This window comes from Nannobrachium achirus (assembly GCF_963921795.1).
Source record: "Nannobrachium achirus genome assembly, chromosome: 7".
Classification (NCBI taxonomy): Eukaryota; Metazoa; Chordata; class Actinopteri; order Myctophiformes; family Myctophidae; genus Nannobrachium; species Nannobrachium achirus.
In genome coordinates this window covers 57293620-57312603 of record NC_137816.1, presented here as the reverse complement: position 1 = coordinate 57312603, position 18984 = coordinate 57293620, and the positions used below count along the sequence as shown (strand labels likewise).

Below are 18984 nucleotides of genomic sequence, written 5' to 3'. Positions count from 1 at the left end.
TTTCTTCTCTCTCCTTTTGGTATCTTTATCCTCCTCCTCCTTTTTTTCTTTTTTATTCTTCTCTTTTTTTCACAGCCGCCCCCATATTTACTTTAGAAAATATATATTAAATTCTAAGAACGTTTCGAGTACCAGTTTGATACAAGAGCGAATAAGCGCTACACTTCTGGAATCCTGTACGTCGACTTAAAGTCGGATCCAGGCCTAATAACTTTATCTAGCCGCCCCCGTTGCCACCTCCTTTTCTTTTCTGAGACACATTGTACCTCATCCACCCTTTCTTCTCTCTCCTTTTGGTATCTTTATCCTCCTCCTCCTTTTTTTGTCTTTCTTAGTCTTGTGTAGCCTTCTCTTTTGGCTACTGTCTATGACGGTAGTCCCATATGACATGATGGACTGGACTATCTCCATATATAGTGTTATCCACATTTTGTGTAGCAGCCCCGTACAGGAAGTGATGTCACAACTCGCTGACATCACACTGACATCACAGAGGTTACGGAAGGACACTCAAGCGACACGGTTCTTCAGAGTATATGCGACCTTCGGTCGCAATCATACTATTATAATTTCGGGGCTGACCTTTACGTTTTTCCAAAATAAAACTTAACAAAATTTACTGTAAAATCTTGAAAGATTGCTATTCACACCCTACCAACATACTGTGTGTGAGTTTGTCTAGCTATACTTATGGGGACTAAACGCATGTTCACACAGTCACCTACAGGGGACCTCTGACAGTGTGGGGACAAAATAGTAGGTCCCCACAATGGTTAGGGGTTAGGTTTAGGGGTAGAGGTTAGGGTAAGGCCACAGGAATTGCATAAAAATGAATGGAAGTCTATGTAATGTTCTTACAAGTGATGCATATTTTTATACGTATATAGAGTGTGTGTGTGTGTGTGTGTGTGTGTGTGTGTGTGTGTGTGTGTGTGTGTGTGTGTGTGTGTGTGTGTGTGTGTGTGTGTGTGTGTGGTGACATACAGTAGCCGTTTAACACAATGCTTCCAAATGTACATACTTTCTTCTTAGATTTGTTTTTATTATGTTTTGACACTTACTTTGGCAATGTAATTTCTTGTTTTCAATAAAACTCCTTTCAACTGAAATCAAATAGTCTACACAATGTCTTAATGTTCTTAAACAGGCAGATTGCTAAGAGTTGAAGAGAGAACAATAGCACAGCACAGCATAAGGACTATAATGAAACCAGTGTCTGCCAGGAAACTTATCAGGATGAATCCTTAACCCATTTAGGCCTAGGATTATTGACTGCTTTAACTATTGAAAAATAGCAGATATACAAGCTCACAGCGCGGCACCGAGTGCCAAGGGTCCTTGACATGAAAAAGTTTGAGAACAGCATGATTTAGAAGAAGGATTTAGAAGTCGGGTCAAAGATCGGGTCAAAGATGTTCAAAGACTTGAAACGATTTTATAAAAATAGCAGATCTACAAGCTCGCAGCGCGGCACTCGGTGCCGCGCTGTGAGCTTGTATATCTGCTATTTTTCTTAAGTTAAAGCATAAAATAAGTGGCCCAGTAAGACCTGAGAGTGATTCTATAAATGTCTTCTAAATACCCATGGTTTTCTGAAACACCCATGTTTCTATGATCAGCGGTTCTGTCATGGACCCCTAGAATGATATGTGTTTCCAGGGACCCCCATCTCAAAATATGTGTTTCCAGGGACCCAGAGGAAGAAAGATTTGAGTTGCTAAGGTTTGCTTTAAAAAGGTACATATTCAAAGACTTGCACAAATGTTCATTATTTTGTCAAAAATAGCAGATCTACAAATAGCCAACGTATAAAATAATGGTTAGTGTTTAAAATCTAAAATGACACAGATGCTTTGCCCTGTGTAATTGATTTAAATTCCATGGAATCGTTCCAGCGACAACGGGAGGGAATGTTAAGACAGCTGATAACAGAAACGAAGTTTCAGAGATAAGCAGAACATTGATGCTGGAAAAACAAAACAGAGCCAACGTCACAGTTTTTTTTTTTTTTTAAGGAGCATTTCTCTCATAAGCCGGATGAACAGTTTTTATTCATTCTGGGTTTTCAGCTGATCACACAACAAGAATGTTTTTGTTTGTTGCTACAATTCGTTTTATTACACACGTGGTCATAATGCATTTTGATTTCAAATCAAAACATTTTTAATCATCTAATTTATGGCTATCGAGCGATCTATCGATTACTTTTTTGATCAGCGAATAATCGTGACACTTTCTTTTATGGGGAGGGGGGGTGACAGTGAATTCACAATTTATGGACTTTTGAGAACTTTTTAATGCAAAAAAAAAGAAAAAGGACCTTTACTGCATCAAAAGCAGGCTAATCAACAAACTATACTAGAAGACTGGAGAACAGGCAGAATTGGCAAACATATTGTAAATGTAATGTCCAAGTGCCAAGTGCTTGTCGGAGGAGGGGGGGTTGCCAGTTCAAATATGATTATTTTAGGGGTCGCAGCCTGGAAAGGTTGAGAAAAGCCGCGAGATCATTTGATAATATTTGGAATTTATTTGGACACTTGAAGAAATATTTAGTATCATTTTAAAGTTGAAGTACAAACACATTTTCAGTCAGTTCTAACCAAAATGGCTATTATTTATATATGATAAATACAAAATGAACGGTTTTGGACATACTACGTTTCCACCCGACAACGACGATATGCTATAAATATAAGGTGCTGGGAGTGAAAATTATAATGTAAGGGTGCCTCGGATTAAAAAGTTTGGGAACCCCTGTTATAGAGAATAGTAGCTGCCAAAAAAGGCAAAGTTAGAACATGTAACTTTGCCTTTGGTTTTTTGCAGTTTAAAATTTCTCTTTTAAACAGAATCTAATGTGTTATGGTCATGATTTATCAGGCTTAGTTCCAGGCTTAAAATAATTACGAATAAATACATTTGGAAATCTCTATGGACTGCTATGCTCTATACATCCCTAGAGATATGAAGTCATCATCATCAAATAATGATGAACCGCCATAAATACCCAAACACCAACACTTACAGTAAATGCTAACAGAAAACGCAAACACATCATCAAAATAAAGGAATACACATAATTATTACTCTTTTGTTTATGCTGCTACAGCATAAACTTTAAACAACATTGTGCAAATCCCAAAACTGGAGTAATCCTGTAACTTTCATACAGCAGAACTCAAAATTGACATACACACAGCTCATCTCTCATAGGAATAAATGACAAAAAAACAAACACACGAAACATGGCAGCAAGGGACGGAATGCATGACTGAGAGAAATAAGCTGCTGTGGTTCAGAGGTATACAGTACATACACTAAATAAAAACTTAAAAACATTACACTGGACCTCATGTTTATAATTAGCACACCTGGGCTAGTCTCCGCCCCCAGATGCTAAAGAGCAGTAACGACAAGAGGAAGCAAAACCAAGAAACAGTTCTCAGACGACTTGGTTCAATTTGGTAGTAAGTGTGTGTGTGTGTGTATACGTATGTATATGTGTGTGTGTGTGTGTGTGTGTGTGTGTGTGTGTGTGTGTGTATATATATATATATATATATATATATATATATATATAGTGTGTGTGTTCCATATTGCTGCTTATCAGAAATTATTTTAAAATATTCTTTAGAGAACAGAAATGCCAACATCTGTAACTCATATTTCGGGAGGTGTAGTTCCAGACTCTATAATAGCATTCGGAGATTGTCGAGTAGTTGTCTGACTACGCGAGACTAAAAGAATAGCAATTCAACAACAAAAAAAACAAAACAACGTTGTTACTGCAGTGTGTATTTAAAGGACAGAACCTCAGTAGCATTTCAGCCTTCCAGCACTAATATATACAGCAAGAAGAACCTCCGCCTCTAATTGGCTCCCGTTATCATTTCCTCCTCTCCTGTATGCACCCTGCAGTTGGCCCCCAGACAGACAGACAGACAGACAGACACACCCTGGCTCCCCCTGCTGGTCAGAAAGGGGAGAGGCTGGGCACTTTGATGTTGAGGTCTCCTATGTTGATGTTGCGAGGCATCTCTGGCAGGTTCATGTTCTTGACGGCTGAGACGGCCCGCGCCGGGGCGGCAGACAGACCGCCCTGTAGACACCGGAGGAAGAGGAGAGCAATAACCGTTTTATTGATCGTCTTTGTCAGCTTATTTATATACGTATATGATTAAATACCATCAAACATCGAATGATTCATCAAAATATGTTTGGACAAAAGAGCGTTCAAACTGCTGATGGTTGAGTCAGTCCCCTGTGACTGTCAAACATGAATAATTCAGCACTCAAATAGATAAGAACACACTGAGCTGACATGACTCATGATGGCGCTTAACTCATTGACTGCTCTATCATGAGTTTCCTGAGTTATCTCATATGTTCAGGCCGCCACGCCTGAGTTTTGGGTCGTTTTTTCAGACCTCCTTCTATATAGTAGGCATGATTGCGATCGCGAAACTGCATGTTTGACCCCCATACCAACCCCATCTTTCAAACATGGCAGCCATGTTTGTTTACATTTGATGAAAACATAATGGCTGCTATCTCATGAATACCTGAACGGGTTTCCAAGTGGATTTTTGTGTTTGAAAGCTGTGAACAGCATGCATGGTGAATAATCTTGGCAGGGCGTGCATGATCCGTGCACTATGAATTACATGGAAGTCTATGGAGACTTGTGGCATCCTGGAACTTTGGCAGCCATTTTTAAAATGCAGCGAATGAGTTAATAAAGACGGCAATTTACTTCACTTTGTCTTTTAGTAAGATATTTTGGGAGGCTATTATGCCTTTATTTATAGCGGATATTGTAGATCAGGAGTTTTCAACCCAAGGTCCATTATTTATTCTGCGTTTGAGCAGTGTTGGGTGTTAGGTTACTTTCGTTACTGACTTGAAAACTAAGCTGTTACGTTACTCCGTTACCCAATGAGGAAAGTAACTTAACAAGTTACTTTTTCCGTTACCGACCATTAAAACCCACCTGCGTGGAAGTTTGGTAAACATAAAAAAAGAGTGCAGCCTCCTTTTAGCTCATGCGTCCTCTTCAAAAGACAGACGCTCCCCAGCGTTAAACTGTACAGTACCTCGGTGCCGTGGCGTTGTTATGGCGGCTCTACCGGAGTTAAATGGCCGGGTCCGAACCCACCGTTGTCCGCCAACGTCCAGATACTGAGGGTGGTCTCCAACCGATCCTGCTGATGTAGCTCCACTTTAAATACCCTGCCGACGCGGACTTTAACACGCGGTCAACTAAAGGTACGGACGCTACTACTATCTCCCTGTTGTGAGGAAAGATCAACTCGTATATAATTACAGACGGACGCAGCCGCTTCTGTGTTTGTTTCATGAGACACAGTGAGCACCAGAACAGGGAGTGATTTCCTGGTTTCAAGATGACGTGCGTTGCGGAGCTGCGGAGATGAAAAGAATGCGATTGGCTGACTGGAGTTGTGAATGGGAGTAACGTTTTGTGAATGAAGTGACGGGAGAATTACGTTGCATCAGGGGGCGGACCGCCTTTGTGGCAACAGAAAGAACAGGGAATTATAGGTCTTAAATACCTAATTGACGCTGTTATTTTTTGAGAAATGTAACTGGTAACGATCCTGCTATATTGCAAAAGTACATAACGCCGTTAGTTATAACGCCGCCCGTTACACCCAACACTGCATTTGAGCCACGGACCACCATTTGATGACATTTATCCTCTCAGACGCCAATACTATTTTGTTATGGTTGGATAAGATTTTGTCCACAATTCCATGCTGTATTGATGTGGTGCCATTAGGAGAGATAACAGGCAAACCTTGATCAAAATATCAATTCTTTAATTAAGTAATGCAGATGTTTAACACCTTCTAAGCCACGGGGAGCCCCTTAATGTTAAAACCGTACTATATCGCACATCCCCCAGGGACTCTCAGCCACGCCGTACATTCCCGGACTTTGTCTTTAAAACCGGAATAAAAGCTTTTGATCCGAAAATCGGCGATCGTCTAACCTTCCCTAGTCACCACTCGTGCACTGATAGCTCATGCAGACCGTGCATGAAGCAGAGGTGACGTCAGCGCCTCTCCTTCTCCAAGGCTACTCCCAGCCATCCGTTTGCTGTCTGCACACTCGAGCTCCTACAGCAGCCATGCTTGGGGCTATGCTAGCGAAACTTTTCAGTTCTGTTCTTCAGTCACACATGGACTATTTGCGGGGACATTTACGTGAAAGGATCGCGCACGCGAAACGCACGGGGACATCGACGATCGGCCAAAACCCCCATTCTATCCCAACGGAAATCGAGAAAATCATGGTGAGTTACTGGCCTGGGAAAAAAAAAAAAGAAAAAACAGCGGCGCTGTTCAAGATGGAGGGGCTGCGGGCTCATGTTTATAAACATAATATTATGTCTCAGATCACAATACAATAATAGAAATTTCACGGCTAATCTACCAACCACCATTCTATTTCGGACGTCAAGGTGTTAACAATAATTTAAAACCATAAAAAAGCATAAAATAAAACCAGATGGACCCACAAGGGTGCAGCAAGTTGTACGCAAGTACTGGGAGCTGATGGTAGGTGTGGCGCTCCATCTCAGCAATCCATCTCCCAGGGGTCTAGCGCATTGTAACAGGGACAGATTCCGGCGTGTTACCGGCTGATACCGACAATGAGCCCCTTCCGTCCTACTTATATATACTAGTAAGTTGCCTCAGGGCGAGGTCGCGCCAATTCTTGGCCATCTAGCCAGTGATGTATATCGGACCGAATTTGCATGATAGTCAACAATGTTATCTCTCTCAATGTTTCCTGTCCATCTACACTATCTGCTATGAATAAAAGGCATAAAAGTCCCCCAAAAATAAATAAATAAATAAATAAATACAAGACAAAGTGAAGTAATTTGTCATCTATATTAAGCGCCATCATGAGTCATGTCAGCTCAGTGTGTTCTTATCTATTTGTGTGCTGAATGATGCATGTTTGACAGTCACAGGGGACTGACTCAACCATCAGCAGTTTGAAGCTCTTTTGTCCAAACATATTTTGTTGAATCGTTTGATGTTTGATGGCACCTTTAGCCTTGTCATGGATTAAAGCAAAATAAAATCTCAAGACTGAAAAAATGTGTCCTTTTATGGGATTTGTGGAACAGCATGAAAGGACACCCCAGCACGCACGCACACACGCACGCACGTTTCCTCTAGTGCCACACTCAGGCCAAAATATAAACTTAATGTGTGAAAATCTATCAGCCAGGATTTAAACAGATGATTTTGGGTGTCTCCATGACCTCTAGTGTCACTCTTGCACAATTTTGTTTTAAAGGCACTTTATTTCATTGTAAGTATGGCACAGTGTTCTGACAGTACATTTTGATGTAGTTTTAGACATAGCCTTGATAAAACTAAAAGTTTTAGTAATATTTTTAGTCATCTAAAACATTTTAATGTTATAAATGTTTTAGCTGACTAAAACACTAATTTAAGTCACCTAAATCTGCAGTTGATTAAGATGACAATGTATGTTGGCAGGCCTTGATGGCATCGTAATGATTTTTTACAGAAAATAGACGATCAACAAGCGAAGAAGTTTGGAGCATGACACTTGAGCGCAACCAAACATGAAATTACTTGTCTTTTAGTTCTACAGGATCTCTTCTCCACTAACATTTAGTTTTTTATTTGTTGACGCAATCGTCGATATATGTTGTCATAGTTATTAGAGAAAGAGGTTGGGGCCATGGAGTCTATCACATATGGTGGGGTTCAAATTGATGAAGTCAAGAAGTCAAGTTATTGGGTGTTAAAATACAGAATAGTCTTTTGTGGACAGCTCATACCACAGATCTCTCAAAGAAATTGTTGAAAACGTCAGGAATGGTTCTACGAATTGCAGGGCTTCTATCTAAGGACACTTTGAAAGTTATACCCCATAGCCTAATTTACAGTCACATAAACTATTGCTGTGCAGTCTGGGGCAATGTGTGTGGGTATGCGTGCGTGTCTGTCTGTCTTCCTCTGTCTGTCTGTAGCCTGCAATACCTTTTCTGACCACACGTTAAGGTAGGGGCGCTGTTGTTCAGGCCAGGCCATAGGGCCAGGCACACTCACACTCACATTCACACACACACATACACACACACGCAGCCTCCACCGCTCAGTTCACACAAGTGTGATTTGTATCCTTATTGTATGTTGTAACTTAATGTATTGTGTTCTGCCTCTAATATTTGACAATTCGGCCAATGATTAATTTGTCATTTTAGCGATATTAAAAACTCCTTAAATTGTCACTTTAGAAATGTGTAGATACCCTCTATAAACTTTATGTTGGTTTGTTTACTGTTGAGTGAGAAAACAATGTTGCACATTAAAGTTATACTATGTAACTTTTTTTATAAAACATATCTTAAAATTGTCCTAACTATTAAATCGCTAAAGTTTTAGAACCCCCACTCCGTTAATTTCAGCCCCAAAAGCCTTTTCTATATGTTTTCTACTTAGCCGTGACAGGGGCGGGATTTCGCGGCAAAATGACGTCATCTGCATCATCCGTATACGTTGTGTATACGTTGGCCAATCACATTGCAGATCATACACACATGATACACTACCGGCCAATCACGTCTCTTCAGGAAATAGCTTGCTTCAACAGCTTTGTTTACGCTGGTCTAGAAGTCTAGCCTGTAACTCCCCAACACCGGTCCGCAGAGGGACACGAGACACCTCCACGGATGCGTGGCAAGGCGGGCGAGCCGGCGAGGCGGACGCGGTGGTCTGAAGGCCCGGTCCGCGGCGAAAAACGGCCGAAAAAAGCAGACGCGACCGCGGTTTGCTATAACGCTACTGACCACTAGTTGAGCAACTTACACAGTATAACTTTAAGTTAATCATCTGGGGACCCCCCAAAATAATTTGGGAACCCCCCTGGGAGTCCAGACCCACAGGTTGAGAACCCCTGGTCTATGGCGTTGTGTCCGTGCAATGAGTCCTACCTCAGACTTCTCCATGCGGTTCTGCAGCTCCACCTGGGCCACGATCTCATTCATGTTGGTCTCCAGGACCATGCCTCCCATCACCACCTCCTGGAGGATGTAATGGACCTGAAGACATGGACAGATGGGATCAGAGATGCAAAGTACAAATGTGTCCATGGCAAAGACTTGGCCTTGTCCGTAGCAAATTTGAGGTTTTCTGTTTAAACACCATTATAATGTTCTTATTTTGATCATAAGACCCAATTACTAAACGTCAAGTCTCCAGGTTTTCTTCAGAATATGTATGACACTGATTTACTATCACTATGGCATACTATCAGTCCACTAGTGCTAGTGGTTCTATAACGTTTTATTTGCAAGGACACCCATAACTCCCCATAACTAGTGTACAGTATAAATAACCATAATTATTGTACAAATAAATAACCATAACTAGTGTACATGTGTACACTCTCAGAGTTACAGACCTGTTACAGACCTGGCAATATTATTGTCCGCTAATGTCTGTGGAAAGAAATGGCCACCACAAGCCAACATGGTGATGTCCCCTGACCCACATCATTTATTCAATGAGGAGGAGGGCCATTTACATGTAAAATGGCATTGTCTTATGGATTCTTATTTTGTTCATGTATGTACAGATTAGAAATGTACGCACGTTTATGTATGTTATAAGGTCATTGCAACATGAAGGATTGTTAATGTCAGTTGTTTTCTTGTTGTATAATGTGTCAGGGGTAGAGTTGCCGGTACAGAGGCCGGATGGAGAAACACAAGTTTCCCAGTTCGATCCCGGGCTCCCCCAGAGTTAGTGTCGAAGTGTCCTTGAGCAAGAACACTGAACCCCTAGTTGCTCCCGGGGGGCATGTTGGTGCCTTGCATAGTTTCCTCTGCCATCAGTGTCTGAATGCATGTGAATGGTGAATTCAAATAATGCACAATCTATGTAAAGCGCTTTGGATAAAAAGCGATATTATAAATGCACCATTTATAATCCCATATGGGGAAAATGGCCAAAATGGTGGCATGACACGAAAATAAAACATTCATTCATTCTTTCATATTCCCTCCCGAAACCGATCCCCAAATACAAAACGATGTGGGGAACCCCCTGGGGGTCCCGACCCACAGGGTGAGAACCACTTGCAGCGGAGGACTGAGGTTATAGCATGCATTTCTCAGTGGCCAACAGGAGAAGACTTATGGTCCCTTAAAGATTAGCTGTAATACATAGTTGGTTCTCTCCTGTCTGTCTGCTATGCCAAACACACACATACTGTACATACAGTAGGGGTAAAGGTGGACTTTGTCCATGATGTGGTAGAGAAGCTTTTTGTTAAAACCGTGTGTGTGTGTGTGTGTGTGTGTGTGTGTGTGTGTGTGTGTGTGTGTGTGTGTGTGTGTGTGTGTGTGTGTGGAAGAGGAAGCACAGGCTATCTGTCCTCTCTCTGTGAATGTCAACACTGCACCGCTCTCTCTAATCCTCCCCGTGCCATGTGAGAACAATTTCCTGCCGGGGAAATTGAATCAAGATGGCGCGTGCATGTGTGTGTGTGTGTGTGTGTGTGTGTGTGTGTGTGTGTGTGTGTGTGTGTGTGTGTGTGTGTCCTACTCAGCCCCTCCCAAAAACACATCTAGGTCACAGTATAGAGGGTATGCACGTGACATCACTGTTGCTGGAAGTTATGTGGGAACACGCCTACTGAGTGGCAAAAAAATAATTTCTGCCATTGACAGCCATACATCCGAACAGAAAAGTCCTATCTGATTGTATTAAACAAAGTTAAACTCACAAACATTGCGGCTGTACTGATAGCTTGAATTATCCTCTTTCTATCTGCAAAGTTTTTGTTTCATATAAATCCACCATAGGCATGTTATGAGCTACTTTCTGTCAAGACATTCTGTGCAGGTTTTTATTTTTCCAAGTGTCAGAGTTTGGAAGCACTCGTTTTCAACAACACAACATCCTGCTGCCTCCTGCATTATGTGCAATTAGAAACAGGTGGTATGCAGGACTGTTGAGTGATTTGCAACGAGCGCTTCCAAACTCCACTGCTCCATGCTGCTCAATGTTTTGCCACTCAGTCTAGATTTGGGGGGCGGGGCCCAGTGAACATGCATACCCTCTATCGTAGCGAGATGGGCGGGGGAAGCATGACACTTTTGAATGTCGGGTGGAAACCTCATACGTTCAAAACGGTTTATTTTCAGGATTCAAATTCAAAACACGTCAAAAGTAGCAGATCTACAAGCTGTTGCAGATCTGCTACTTTTGAAGCTTCCGTGTGATGCTGTAGTGTCATCAAGTAGAACGCTGATTTATGAAAAAGAACACAAAAACGTACGGAGATAAGAGGTTTCTGCCCGACAGCAATGATGTGGTGCTTCCATTTCACGTTGTCAACGTTTAAAAGGGACATTTGACCCCGACCACATCTGAGGTGGAAGTACAGTAGCCTTCATATGGACGGCTAAGGACAAACTTTAAGCCTCTAAAAGGCTTAAGTAGTTTGATGCTAGCTCGTGACAGCTATCCCATAAGAAAACCATCCCAAAAACGTCAGTTCCCTCTCACCTTGTCCATGTGGAAGATTAGGTCCAGCTCGCAGACGTTTTCAAAGCATTTATCCAGAGTTTCCACAAACACCTGGAAGAGAATGATAACATAACTCATCATCAGGACGTGCACTAATAAACACAAGGACATTCACCTTTTGGCTTCGCCGTTGTAGAATTACACTCAGATTCCCCATATGCCATTAGTGGTGGGACTATAATCTTTATCGTTTATCGTGATTAAAAAAAAACTCACAATAATTGTATCGTGGAGATTTACATTTATCGTGTAATTATCCTCAGTCATGCACTGGGATCAATTCACCTTTTATTTGCCGAGCAGCATATCCGGTACCATTTATACCCTCTATAATTGGTAAAACAGACTTGGAAATAACATACTTGATACAGTCTTTTTTTCCACTCTCTACCAAATCTCTTTGCCAAAAAATAGCCGATCCACAAGCTCACAACGTGTCGCAGCGCTTGTAGATCTGCTATTTGTTGGCAAAATGTCCCACCCCAGGATAATGGATGTTGGGGATATTTTGATTATGGCGATAATATCGTAAATCGTAATTTCTTTGGTCACAATAATCGTGACATGACATTCGTGCCATCCCTACAGCACATCCCATTTAGACCTGAGGCAGGTCCTAAAAACACCTTCTAAATCCTGACCATACATGTAGGGCTGTCACAATTATTACATAATCGCCTAATCGTGATTATTTGACATTATCGCAATTATTTTGTCATAATCGTCATAATCGTGAATGTTGAAAAATGTCAGAAATAGTGGAAATAGCAGATCTACAAGCTCACAACGCGTCGCATCGCGACGCGTTGTGAGCTTGTAGATCGGCTATTTCCACTATCAATGTTATTTTTTAAGTATTAAGTTGTCAAATATGTCAGTAATGTATTTGTGTGTTTAGGTTGTGCATCATATCTGCCATGTGCAACTTCAAAGCCTAAAAGCCAAACAGAAATGTAATTATCAACGACAAAAACACAATTAAATCGTTAATCGACAATTGTTTGAATGACAATTAATCGTCATGTAAAATGTCATATCGTGACAGCCCTACATACATGTTGCTGTATATCGAGGGAGCAGGATACCACATATGTCCAAAACTGTCACTTTTTAGGATTCAGGTTAAAAAAATAGCCAAAGTATCATATATACAAGCTCCATGTTTCGAGCTGGTAGATCAGATACTTTTGTGTGACACAGACTCACTGTAGTATGTCAATTTAGTAAAAAACGCAGGCTTCTTTTTTTTACATTTCAACTAGAATGAAAATTGCCCCCATTTTTTTATTTCTATTTATTTATTTATTTATTTATCAGGGACAATTGCTCATTAATCAACACGTCAGTTTTCACATCAGTGTAAATGGACCAGAGTTAGCCAGAAGCTCATTTTTATTTGTAGTCCCTGAGCAGGCTGTAAATAAGTGGTGATAAAACTATCCACACAAAGACATATACAATACAATACAATACAAGTACACACAGAACAGGGGTCCGAACAATTATAGTGAAATATGAGACACCTGTGACAAATGGAGCTGATAATTACCCATGATTACAAATATGGTTTTCTTTAAATGGGGTTGACCAATGAAAGAGATCAACAAGAGCTTGTTACTAAATAATAACTTAATTGGATCAACAGTATTGGAACGTTATTTTTTTTTTTTTCCCATATCCTGAAATGTTTTCAAAATGTTTAGAAAATACAAGGTTTCTGCCCAAAAGCGAGCAAGTTCATCATTGGGAAAAAAATGATGTAAATGGTAAACCTTTGCACGCGTTCTCCTTCCTACAATGACTAGGTGTGTGAGATTAGATTAGATTGGGAACCTCCTCCCTGATAACGGACACATATCAGCACTAGTGTTTTCACAACAGCAGCTCAGGTGAGTTCAAGGGTTAGTGATGACAGTGTGCTCACAACGCCTTGCAACGCGAGGCGTTGTGAGCATGTAGATCTGCTATTTTCACAATTTCTGCATCTAATATCACAATCACAATTTGGCCAATGTTTAATTTGTCATTTCAGATGTATTAAAAAGTCCTTAAATTGTCACTTTAGAAACGTGCAGATACCCTCTATACACTTAAACTGTATGTTGGTTTGTTGACTGTTGAGTGAGAAAACAATGTTTCACATTAAGCTAATCATCTGGGGACCCCCAAAAATAATTTGGGGACCCAGGGGGGTCCCGACCCACAGGTTGAGAACCACTGCCTTAGATCTAGGTTATAAGATCTTTATCGCAGTGTTGATTAGGTTGACTAAAATGTTGGTCGACTGCCCTTTTTCACTGAGGAAAACTACATAAGATTAACACTAAAACATTTCAGATGACTAAAACTCAATGGAATTTTATTCAAAAGACTGACTAAAACGACATCAAAGTTTGCTGTCAAAATCAACACTGCTTTATTTATAACTCATGTTCCCTGGAGTATAATGGCCCATATTTAATTTGGCCTTCGCTCTAGCACCATCCTCTGGCCAAAATATCAAACTGCACAGACAATATTTCATGAACATGGATTGTCTTCATAAAACATAATGCACTCCACAAGGATGAATCCTATTGATATTGGTGACCTCCTGGCCCTTCCTTCTAGTGCCAGCCTACAGATTTCACTGACCCATGGTCCTTTGCCCCAATATTTTAATTCCAGATGGATCTAAGGAGCAGCACTGCCTGTGTAGGCACTTTTAAAATGCTTAGACTTGTTCTTAACCCTTTAAAGGATTAGTTCACCCCAAAATGACTTTTTTTCTATTGATTACTCACCCCATAGAGACTTGAATTCATGGATATTTTTTTTGTATTTGTGACATTCCTAAGACAATAATTTTAATATCCATGAATGCAAGTCTCTATGGAGACTTGAATTCAATAGAAAGAATTCAATAGACTTGAGTAATCAATAGGAAAAGAAACGTAATTTTGGGGGTGAACTACTCCTTTAAGACCTGAGGCCGATGCCACAAAATGCCTTCTAAATCTGTAGTTCTCAAACTTGGGGTCAGGACCCCATGTGGGGTTCCCAGTTGATTAGCTTAATGTAAAGAAATGTCTCACTCAATGATAACAAACCAACATAAGTGTTTAGATAGATACCTTTATTATCCCAAGGAAGAAATTCATACAGGGTATCTGCACATTTATATAGTGACAATTAAGGTTTTTCAAGACCGTTTTAATGGCCAAACTGTCAAATATTAAGTAAGCAAGAGGCGAACATTGTGAAAATAGCAGATCTACATGTTCACAACGCCGTTGTGAGCATGTAGATCTGCTATTTTCACAATATTTATCAGTTGAACCGAGTCACATTAAATGTAATACCTACAATTCCAAATGCTTGTCAGGGTGGGGGTCCCCAGTTCATATATGTTTATTTTGGGGGTCACGGCCTAAAAAGGTTTGAGAACCCCTGATCTACAAGATCTACAAGCTCACAACACGTCGCAGCTTGTAGATCTACGAACATTTCATCATTTCGTCATAGCTTCAGTCGACAAAATGAACACAGAATATCCACTAAAAAAAACAACAAAGACAAACCATTTCCAGAGTAACTAGGAGCAGCTCACCTGAATGAGGTCCAGGATCCCCAGCTCGCTCTCAGAGGAGTCCACGCAGAAGACAAAGTAGAGCGTGGCGTAGTGGCGGTAGATCAGCTTGTAGTCAGAGCCACCGATCAGACTGGAAGCAAAAGGACAGGGAAACTGTGAACAATCACCTCTGCACGGATCAAAGCCAAACGCAATTTCACAACTGAAACTAGGGCTGGCACGATTATGATATTTTACATGACGATTAATTGTCACTCAAATAATTGAGATTAACAACTTAATTGTGTTTTGGTCGTTGATGATTTAATTATATTTCTGTTTGGATTGTGGGCTTTGAAGTTGCAGATGGCAGATTTGACACGTAACCTATATACAACAACAAAATGACTGACATATTTGACAACTTTATACTTAAAAAAGAACATTGAAAATGGAAATAGCCGATCTACGAGCTCACAAGACGCGTCGCATCGCATCTGCTTTTTCCACTATTTTTGAAAGCGTTTGAAAATGGAAACGATTATGACGATATGACAAAATAATTGCGTTTATGTCAAATAACTGCGATTAGTATGATTATGTAATAATTGTAACAGGCCTAACTGAGAGATGTTTGGTCCAAATGTGAGATTTTTAAAACACTGTGAAAGGAGATCCCACACTTGTGCTGCTGATTCCTAAAAAAAAAAACAATGTGAAGTGAGCGGGGTGCTATTTAATTTCATTAAGCATCCCACAGTTTGACCAATATGACCCTGGTTGCACCCTATAACACACACATTTTACACATGTAAAATGAGGATGTTTTAGTAACATCAATCCTGTTGTTCTAAGTATATACTGCCAGTTCCAATTAGCACAATAGAACCCTGTTGTCATCAATCTGGGGGTGTTTTGTCATGAAAAAGGTTTGAAAGGCGGTGAACACTACCTCCCTCCCTCCAGGAAGTTGCAGACGTTGTCGTCTCTCTTGGACACCAGATGAAACGTCTCCCTGATGATCTGCTGCTGCAGGTCCTCAGCCTGCCACCACACACAACCCACACACAACAATGAACCACAGTTAGTTTTCACAGCAGAGTTTTAGTCGACTAAATATCACAAGACGTTAGTCGTCTAAATCTACAGTTGATTTTGTGGATAAAAATGTATTTTGGAGGGCCTTGATGATGGGGTCGTAATGGCTGATTTTTACACTTGGTTGCATGCTTAAAATAGCCAACCTACAATGCAACATGTTGTGAGCTTGTAGATCTGCTATTTTCAGAGCACAACACCCAAGGTCTTTAGGAGGGCCAGTCAGGAGCCCACTGCTCCTGAATGAAATGTTTGGTACTGGGAGTCTGGTGCAACGCACAGGTCCTGGACCTGGTGAGACGTAGGAGGAGCCCGGCCAAGAGTCAAACCACCGAGCCTGGTCCTTCCACTTGCCAGATTGCCTTGCCTTTCCCAGTCTCGGCAGACTAGTTCCGGAGCATAATTGGAATGTGGTCCTGTCTTTCCCTAATGGGAGTGATCTTGGGTAGCTACTGGGACGTAAGTCGGGACTTGATCACCTGAGCGAGGGGTATGATGTTTAGGAGGACCTTGGGCAACATCACTGAGGACACGTCCCAGGTGCATCCATGAAATGTTTTTCCGTTATAGTGTGAAAAATGCCATCCACTTGAATATATTTTTTTGTTATAGTGCTCAGTGTACCCTTTAGTTCTACTGGATGAAAACATAGTTAAACTCTCTCTTCATGAAGTGCAGTCTAATATGTGGGTTTACTTGCACAGGTCAGGTACAGGCCATTATCAAATCAAATCTGTTACAAGTAAAAGTCAGGAATTCAACATTTAGTTGAGTAAACATACAAAAGTATTGGTATCAAAATGTAATCAAAGGCAAGTACCAAAAATCACACCAGTGCGGTAGTGTCCATTAATTTCAAGGCTGTGTGTGTGTGTGTGTGTGTGTGTGTGTGTGTGTGTGTGTGTGTGTGTGTGTGTGTGTGTGTGTGTGTGCGTACATGCGTGCGTGCATGCATGCATGCATGTACATTTCAAGGCTGCTCAACATCAACTCTCTGGTCACTCAACGCTATTGCAGGCCTGGCTCAGGCTACATACAGACACACACGGACACACTATGGAGACGGTGTGACCACCGCTAAAAAGAAACATGTTTTCAAATGTATAAGAATCATTTGAAAATAGCAGATCTACAAACTCACAGTGGCCAAAACATATATAGGGCTGAAGTGGTTAATGCATGTTTTATTGCGACCGTAAGGTCGCAGTTTAGTATGAAAACCTCCACCGGCCGTCCGTCGGTCACACGTGCGGTCGACCGCACGTCACACGTGCGGTCGACGTGTGATGAGGTCACGATGAGTCATCTATGCCCAAATATAGATTTCTAGGTCAGATGGCCCATAGAGTTTGTGATGTCAAACCTAGCAACCCAATATAAACAAACCTGATGTCAGACCTGAAGTATCCTTTTATACCCATATATGGAGATACAGAGATCTCCATATATGGGCATATTAGAAAGCCCATATATGGGCATATACGGATGACATCAGGGATATCCATATATGGGCATAAAAGGGACAAGGGCTTACAGTTAAGAGATCTCCATATATGGGCATATCAGAAAGCCCATATATGTTCATATACTGATGACATCAGGAATATCCATATATGGGCATAAAAGGGACAAGGACTGTTACAGTAGATATAGAGATGTCCATATATGGGCATAAAGGGACAAGGACTGTTACAGTAGATATAGAGATGTCCATATATGGGCATAAATGAACAAGGACTGACAAACACTGAGATCTCCATATAACCTATGGGAATATAAGGGACGAGGACTGTCAGCTTGTAGACCTATTTTCTAAATATTGTTGTACATTAAAAACTTGAAATGGGTCGTTCTGCATAGTACTTGGGATTTGTTGATGTAAATGTTCACATAGAGTGTAATAATTGGTAAAACAAACTTTTGGCCTATTTGTGGAGATAAGCGACCAACGGTCGCTTATCTCCCGATTAGGGAGTCTTACTGGTAATAATAATCTAAATCTGCAAACTAACTGGTAACCGTTGTCACATAATTGTAGTGGAGTAAAAAGTACAATATTTGCCTCTGAGATGTAGTCTAGTAGAAGCAAAAGTATTGGAAATACTCAAGTAAAGTAAAAACATATCTCAAAAGTAATGGGACGCAGCCACAGTACACATTAAGTACAGTGTATAGTGACAATTATTAATAAAGAGTCAAAATGTCCCCTCAAATTTCTCCTCATATCAGATCAGATCGGAAAGGGACAAAATAATATTCATATTATCAGCAATGGCTGTAAGCAGAAATGGCTAGAAAACACATTTCAAGTCAATTAGATTTAATTGAGCTTTATAATTAGTATTTCTTGAACAAATGTTTAGTATAGACGTTTGATCTCAGATGACATTGATTATTATTAGCCAAAAAGCTACTGGAATTATATAGTTCCCCATTCTCTGTAAGGTTATGAAGAAACAGCTCTAAAAAAACAATACTTACAAAATACTGATAGAACCTGATTAGGCGCGGTTTCCCGTGGTTGTTGAATATCAGAATGGCTTTAATCATCTTGACGCTGACGTTTTACAATAGATTATGTTGCGTTATTAGCATTAGCAGCAGCGTCAATGTTGTTGTTGACTGTCGACAAGCTGCCGGATGTGGATGTGTTGTCTGTGCCTCCGCTCGCAGCGGTCCGACCTCAAACAGCGGTCGGTCACCTCACCTTATGAGTTCCGACTGGACACT

At 40.8% G+C, this 18984-nt stretch overlaps 1 protein-coding gene across 1 annotated transcript; it reads right to left on the bottom strand.

Moving 5' to 3' along the window:
* Positions 1-1701: 1701 nt before the first annotated feature.
* On the bottom strand, positions 1702-18881 carry ap3s2 (adaptor related protein complex 3 subunit sigma 2). Its single transcript, XM_080729562.1, has 6 exons — positions 18736-18881; positions 16109-16200; positions 15196-15307; positions 11586-11657; positions 9005-9112; positions 1702-4102 (listed from the first exon to the last, which is right to left on the bottom strand). Exons 1-6 carry the CDS (start codon positions 18802-18804, stop codon positions 3977-3979), a joined length of 579 nt encoding a protein of 192 aa, XP_080585688.1. The 5' UTR covers positions 18805-18881; the 3' UTR covers positions 1702-3976.
* Between the last annotated feature and the right edge of the window lie 103 nt (positions 18882-18984).

What these genes read in the sequence shown, in the direction of transcription:
- ap3s2 (XM_080729562.1), bottom strand. Translation starts at nt 18,804, where the DNA reads ATGATTAAAGCCATTCTGATATTCAACAACCACGGGAAACCGCGCCTA. An exon ending in AACTTCCTGGAGGGAGGGAG is followed by an intron (nt 15,308 to 16,108) that starts GTAGTGTTCACC and finishes TTTTGCTTCCAG; the next exon opens with TCTGATCGGTGGCTCTGACT. An exon ending in ACCGCATGGAGAAGTCTGAG is followed by an intron (nt 4,103 to 9,004) that starts GTAGGACTCATT and finishes CGGTGTCTACAG; the next exon opens with GGCGGTCTGTCTGCCGCCCC.